The sequence below is a fragment of the Sinocyclocheilus rhinocerous genome, unplaced genomic scaffold, assembly GCF_001515625.1.
Source record: "Sinocyclocheilus rhinocerous isolate Xijiao unplaced genomic scaffold, SAMN03320098_v1.1 scaffold40, whole genome shotgun sequence".
NCBI classification, from domain to species: Eukaryota; Metazoa; Chordata; class Actinopteri; order Cypriniformes; family Cyprinidae; genus Sinocyclocheilus; species Sinocyclocheilus rhinocerous.
The window spans coordinates 698,823-706,483 of NW_015624837.1; the positions used below are offsets into that span (position 1 = coordinate 698,823).

General features: G+C 35.5%; 1 protein-coding gene across 3 annotated transcripts in view; it reads right to left on the reverse strand.

The window, feature by feature from the left end:
- LOC107746049 (serine/threonine-protein kinase MRCK beta-like) overlaps positions 1-3,600 on the reverse strand; it is an 86,749-nt gene extending 83,149 nt beyond the window's left edge. For 2 of the 3 annotated variants that reach the window (XM_016560114.1, XM_016560121.1), the window contains exons 1-2: positions 2,899-3,599; positions 2,462-2,568 (exon numbers count right to left, since the gene is read on the reverse strand). In XM_016560114.1, the coding sequence (XP_016415600.1) occupies positions 2,462-2,568; positions 2,899-2,966 (175 nt within the window). In that variant the 5' untranslated portion in view covers positions 2,967-3,599. Of the gene's footprint in view, positions 1-2,461; positions 2,569-2,898 lie in introns of all 3 variants that reach the window. The other variant, XM_016560106.1, reaches the window with a different exon arrangement.
- Between the last annotated feature and the right edge of the window lie 4,061 nt (positions 3,601-7,661).

Here is a 7,661-nt window from a genome sequence, read left to right on the forward strand (position 1 = left end):
CAGTGTGGAGCTATCTAATGACGAGAGCTTTTTATTTTTATTAGTGGGGGAAAAAAAGTTTAATTAAAGTTATAGTTTGGTTTGCAGAGATCAAAGCTTGATCTAGCTCAGGACTTTTTTGATTATCATAACCCTATAAGGAATTTTAAGAGAGATTATGTTGTGAATAAAAAAGTTTATCCAAAAATAAAACATATCACTTAACCTTTATTTTGTTTCTTATCCATATGACTTACAAAAAGAGATTTTAGGCAGAATGATGTGTCATTCAGCTACTTTCTCATATAGCTAATTAAATGGTGAATAAGAGTTTCTCTGCCATCTCATTTTGTGTGCCAAATATATTTATTTGTATAAATGTATTGTATAATTGTAATTACATCATATGACTTTCAAAAGCTGAAGTGATTACCTTAATTTATTTGTTAGAATATGTATAACTCAATATTTTAACTAATTGCAAAAGCTGAATAATCAATAAATGTCTACTGATTAATCAGCGAAATAATTGATTAGTCGATTAATCGTTCTAATAATCGTTAGATTAGTCAATTATCAAAATAATCGTTTGTTGCAGCCCTAGTACACAGCCATAAAATTGTGTTCAAGCACATATAAGGTCGGGACACTCTTAAACAAGAAGTCTGGAGTCAAAGTGTTTCAGCCAATCAGAAAGTTCTGAAAGAGCTAACGCAATTACTCAACAAATGTAGTGGGAGACAAAAACTGTGATTATCTAAATGTCATCAAATTGGACAGACACTGAAACGAAGCTTCTCACTATATCAGCGGATGAAGAACTTAGAGCTTCTCTTATTATCTTACTATATTTCCACCAAAACTGTCAATCATTCATTTCCAGCAAACATCACAGAGATTCAACACCATTTTGGAGTTGATGTGCCAACAGTAGCAATTCAAAACTGACAAAAGTTAAAAGACAGAAAACCATGTGTGAATAGCAGATATGGTATTTACCAGAAAAGGTAAATTGACAATTGTACTACAATTCCACTGTTAAAAGTGGCCATACTAAGATCTTCACTTGAGGAGCACTTTATAAAATGGAAAGCACATATTGAGAGCTAATACCACTCTGCCAATACTGCACTTTACAATGACGTTATTGCTTTGCTTGTGTTTAACCGGCGCCAGCATAACATCCTCCATGTAAATCGTTAACTTCCACAATCAAAGGCACCATAAGAAAGCGTGTGGCCTACCAGTGTTGCAGTAAGACAAGAACAGAGGAGTTGATGACTCCTGGAAATTGGGTCATACTATGGCTCACTCACAGTGATGGGATGTGAGGTGGCACCTGCTAGTGACGGGTTACACGAGGACACTGGCGGTCTTTAGAGGAGCAGACACACTGGGGTGTAATCTCATTACTGAAGTCAACCCAACACCCAGGACAGAGAATCCACTCACTGTGAAGGCCAACCTCAATCAAAAGGACCAGGAAGAGCCCAAAAAGGGGCATCCCACCTACTGCAGTCCTGTTTACATTTTAAACTGAACTCTTCCAGAAAGCAACACTCTTAAAGACCACAATGACCGAAAGACAGTCCTGTCAGACTGATTAATGAACATCACCCTCAAGCAAATGGTAATGGCAAAAGCAACAACTAATGTAGCATAAATGCAAGAACATCAACAGGAATCCATGTGCCCAAACTTTATAAAGGGAAATATTTACATTGACCTCGAAAACAAAGTCCAACTGGTTTGTCCGATATTTATCCGCAATATCTGATTAACCCTATAAAGCCTACTGTGTCATATCTGATGAATTTCTAAGGTCTCTATATTATGCATGTGAGCAGATATTCCTAAAAAAACCTGTTGTGCACAATCTACTACTACATACCTTTCATCATCTGATTGAAAGTTTATAACTTTAAAAACATCCACCCTCAGGCTGGGGTTCATGTGTCTTTCTGCTGTGAAATCTTTCATGATTTTTATAAAGTAAATGTAAGAACTTCATTTGGTTTTAATATTTCAAGGTGAACATTTACTGGACTGAAGCAATTTAGGTTTACTTGATTATGCATACTTTTTTTTTTTTTTTTTTTTAGAAAAGTCATGTTAAAATTGTATAAAATATAATACCAACGTTTGTTTAAACCCTCAAAAACCCTCAAAAAGTTATAAAGCCATGAACAGATTAAACTTCAATGGCAGCATCTACTTCGCACCATTTTCCTTATACTATCCATAAACATGTATATATCCTTGCTGTTGAATATTAAAGCTGGAACAACTAGATGACAAGAAGTATTGTCAAAACAACGAGGCCAGGAATCCCAAGAGCAAATGTCACGCAGCAACTTTGACAATAGCCCGAAGTCAGCTGGGTGATTAAGGCAAATGTAATAACAGATAAACAGGTCTTAAAGGCACACGCACTGATTTTTATACCCAAATGCAGTCAGTACACCAAAACACATCAACTTACCCCATTCCAAAAAGTCCGTCACATGTTTTTCCCGTTTTAAGGGCGAGTTGCTGCACTCGTTGTATAAACATATGAGAATATCCAGCAGTGTCTCCACACTCAATGACCTGTCGTTTTTTTGATGGCCATCCAGCAGCAACTGCTCCAACTTTTGTCAAAACAACGAGGCCAGGAATCCCAAGAGCAAATGTCACGGCAGCAACTTTGACAATAACCTGAAGTCAGCTGGGTGATTAAGGCAAATGTAATAACAGATAAACAGGTCTTAAAGGCACACGCACTGATTTTTATACCCAAATGCAGTCAGTACACCAAAACACATCAACTTACCCCATTCCAAAAAGTCCGTCACATGTTTTTCCCGTTTTAAGGGCGAGTTGCTGCACTCGTTGTATAAACATATGAGAATATCCAGCAGTGTCTCCACACTCAATGACCTGTCGTTTTTCTGATGGCCATCCAGCAGCAACTGCTCCAACTTCTTCAGGCGCACCTTCGCAGACATTTTCTACCAGTTTAGCGGCCTGGCTACCACTCCCACAGCCAGAAAGGATAAAACAACTCTTGTCGAGATTAATATACCGAGGATGAGCGTTATAAATATATACAAATAGTATTTATCTGGCTGATATGTGTGGAGCTCTGAAGTCCCAGACTCCAACAGCTAGCCAGCCATCCAGCTAGCAAAATGTGCCCAACATTGTGCTTAGATAAACGAAGCCCTAATGCGCCTAAACCGGTTGTTGTCCGCTGCTTTCCAGCGTTTCCACCCCCCTCCTCACTCCCGAGGCCCTGTCGGCTCCATTTGCCTTAATCCGGACAAATCTGTAGTTTCCACTTTGCGGGATGTGTCGGGCTTTTCTCCCGTCGAATCTCAGGATGACCGGACGCTCATTCCGCTCAACTGGAAATCTTCAATGATAAACTCCCTAACGAAGAACTACACACACCTTTAACCTACATAAACACGCCCCCCAAAAACCGGGAATGGGTGCTTTTTCTAAGTAGGCGAATCCTTGCGTGTAAACCTGCGCTAGCCGGTGTGCTTCTCTGTGGAGCCGAATATGGCTGCATTCGTGTTCAGCCTTGTCTAGCGCTCCCGAATGAAGAATCCAGACCCGGGATAGCAGAGCCCCGCCTACCTGCACCGGAAACGCTGGGGATACATGACGCCATTGTTTGATTGACACCGTGAGGCATCTTAGCACTGACCTCATCAGGAGCTCGCATGCACTGAAAGCAGCCTCTCATTGACCAGACTGAAAAGTTCCGTTTATCAGAAAAATTGAGAGATTGCAAACTTTAGCAACTGTTTTGTAATTACAGTTCAAATTTTCTAAAAGCAGTTGGAACATGTGTTTTCAAATGATAATATTAAATGGTAGGATACACAAGTGTTTAATATAATATGATCCATATTGATTCATATAAAATATTGTAATATTCAGTTACATATTGAAATAAAATGTCCACACTTATTATATAAATTTTACAAATATAATCGCTGTTCTTATGGAGTTTTCTTTTGTACTGTAATTGCAGTTCTAACTTTTTCAGTTTGTGTTCTCAAATGATATTATTAATATTATTAATATGAATAATGTTTAATCTAAATATGATTAATATTATATTATGTTTTAGTATGCAGTTATATATTGAAATATTTAAGATTTATAATATTTAAACATTTATAATATTTCTGCAACTTTATCATTCCACATATTTGCAATATGTGCTTATCTTTGCATATACTACAGAGAATGCAAATAACTCAGGTCTCATCTGGATTTATACATATATTCATTAGGTCTTTGTAGTGCCTGTCCTGTCTAATCTTCTGACAAACAAGCTCAAGTAGCCTATGTTTTTTCACCCACAGTACAGGTTTCCAATGTACAGGTTACAATCCTTGTGAAAGTGGTATTTTTTTCTGTGCTATATGTGATACTTTGCTATATGTTTTATATTATAATGATAATCTGATATAATGATAATCTAATAGCAATAATCTGAACTGTGAACATACATTTTTAAATACCTACACTCACACTTTATTTGTGAACTATTAATTAAAATATTTTATCTTGCAAATATAGAATCACTTAAACATCAGTTTTATGCGGTTATCTCATGGAAATGCATGTTAAAATGCATCATTCCAAAAACAAAGCACTGTAAAAGTCAACTGGGTTCAAATGATACAAAAAGTACTGACACAGTTCCAAGCCATCAGTACTGTATAAGACTCACGCAGATTCCTGGACCTCTCCATAGCATCTCATAGCAATTACATTTATTTAACACAGATTGTAATTGTCTGGGCATTTACTAAATCATATGTCAGTGACCTTTTCACTGCCACTGCAATCTGCTTTTATGATCCATAATTAATATTATACGATTATATTTGTTTATTTATTAGTTGATTGGTTTATGCAAATAATACACATTCATAAATCCATTTACACTCAGCTGCTGCAGACTCACCGGCAAACTGAGCCGAGCCATCATATGTGAATGCTTTGAAAACATTGACCTCTGTTGGTGAGAATGAGTAGCCATTTTATCATTCCCTGCAGTCTTTGCACCTCCTATTGAGCTTTTTTTCTGAGATGAATTGCAGACAGCTCTGGGAGACAGAATTGTGTTAGTAGCTGTTCAATATTTTATAAGCAGAGAGCTTCAAGTCTCTGTGGGAGCTTGTAAGTGTCAGGACGGATTATTTTTACTGCCTCAACCGTAATTTCTGCCTTTTACCTACATTTTGGTGCCCTGGGGTGTTTTTGGGGCCACATGAGCTAGAAGAAGAGGATACCCTGTAGAGTTTATTTGAACACTTTGTGTTTTTCCCTTTTCTGGTCTGCCGCTCTCCCAATCCATTCTGACTGATGGAAGGTGGAGGGGACGGACTCATTCACTGCTTCTTGAATGTCACGCTTTACCTTGCGTTCCTCTCCTCCAATCACCCTCAAGCCTTACAGCTTCTGTTGCCAAGCGATAAGGATTCACAGAGGAAAGCCCTTCTAATATACAAAAGCATCAGACAGCCGAAGTAAGTTGCAGTTGTTTTTATGTGTCACACTGGAACTCTAGATCTGTATGTCTGAGGGTTATGTAAAAAAGCCTGTTCATGTTTAGAATATCACATTAAACTCTTGTCATATTGCATTTAACAGATTCTTATGTCATATAAAATGCATACATTTTTTTAAATCTTTGTTACATGCATTGTGCAGCAGAGGGAGCACCAGGCCTTTTGCATCTGCTGCTGCACAAGTAGTGTGACAGATTCATTAATTCATTCATGTTGTGGGATTGCTCACCACTGCAGAGTCTATCTGGGCATCATTAATGCAAATAAATCTAGAAACTGGCCTTTAAAAACATGAAGATGTTTGCCATCATTTTTCCCCTTAAACAATATCTTGCAAACACTGCATTTGTGAGCATGAGTGTGGATTCACTATAAAATCATGATTATTGTTACAGTCTTTCTTCCTCGACACCTGACATTCCATACATTCAGCATATTTCAATATATTTCAAAATGTAATTTATTTGTGTGATGCAAAGCTGAATGACACTTTTCAGTTATGCTATAAATGTTGAAATCAGTTGTGCTGCCTACAGTGTTGGGCAAGTTACTTCCAAAATGTAATACATTATATATTACTAGTTACTGTCTTTTGAAAGTAATTAGTTACATTACAATATTACTGTCTCTGAATTGTAATGCATTACACTACTTTTGAGTTACTTTTGAGTTACTTTCATCCAAAATATCCACATAAGTATTGTAAAATGCCAAAATGTAGTTTAATGCTGCTCATTCTACATCCAGTGGAGGGTAACGTGGTAGGTCTATATAGCATAAAATATGAAATCATATTTAGATACCGGTATGTAGGTCTACATTAATGTTACGTTGTAGTTTAGGTTAAAAAATATAAGCACAAATCGCATTATTACATTCATAAATAACACTGGTAAATAAAGCGAAATATTATCATGTACAAACAATAAACACAATACCTAGCCTATAGGCTATTTTGAACGGTTTCAGAAGAAAACAAGAATGAAAAATATAAGTTGCTAAACAAGCCAAAATGAATTAGGCTAATTCAATGCGAAACTGAAAGCAAACGGCGTTCTCGCGCAGCCTACCTCTCTCATTCGGTAATAATATTACCCAAATTTGATTAGTAATGCGTTATATTACTGCGTTACAGCAAAAAGTAATATACTACTGTAATATTATTACTTTTGTAATGCGTTACTCCCAACACTGGCTGCCTAATATTTTTGTGTAACTTTTTAAGGATTCTTTGATGAATAGAAAAGTCAAAAGAATAGCATTAATTCAAAATAGAAATCTTTTGTAACATAATGCATCCTTGTTCAAAAAAGCATTAATCCCTGCTCAAAAAAACAAAAAAAAACAAAAAAAAAACGTTTAAACAATAGGATAGGTATATATATCATGATTATGTCTGTTCACTGGAAAACAAACCCATGATCTTGGCACGGAGTTCTATCAGTTAAACTACAGGACATCCAATTGTGCTTGCAGTTTAATAGGAGGTATGGTAAAGTATGATTACGTTACAGATGTCTTTTAGAGTCCTTGTTTTAGAAAAACAATAGTAATTTTATTCATTACTATTTTCCACATTATAGAAAAAAACATTTCAGTCATATTTCTTCAGTGCAATTTTACAAAGTAATACCAAATTAAATGGTAGAATATAAAGATGTTATTTTATTATAATACATTTTATTAATATTGTTTAATAATATATAATAATATCATGTAATATTTGAATATTCAGTTACATAATTTTGAATATGTCCACAACTTTTTTGTATCTTTCGACATATTTGTGTTTGAAATTTCAGCATACAAAAAATGCTAATGACTTCACTTTGGTTAAACAAAGTTAATCTGTTCCACCTTTATTTGACCCTCTAACTCTAGCACTTTCTATTCTATTTTAATTCTACTTTATCTATATTTATCTTCTTTTTTTATTAAAAAAAAAAAACAACAACACTAGCTTTCTATTTTTTCTATTCTATCTACTTGTTTTTCTTTGTTTGTGTGTGTGTGTATATGTGTGTGTGTGTAAATGTATATATATATGTATATATGTGTGTATGTGTGTGTATGTGTATGTATATATATATGTATGTGTATATATGT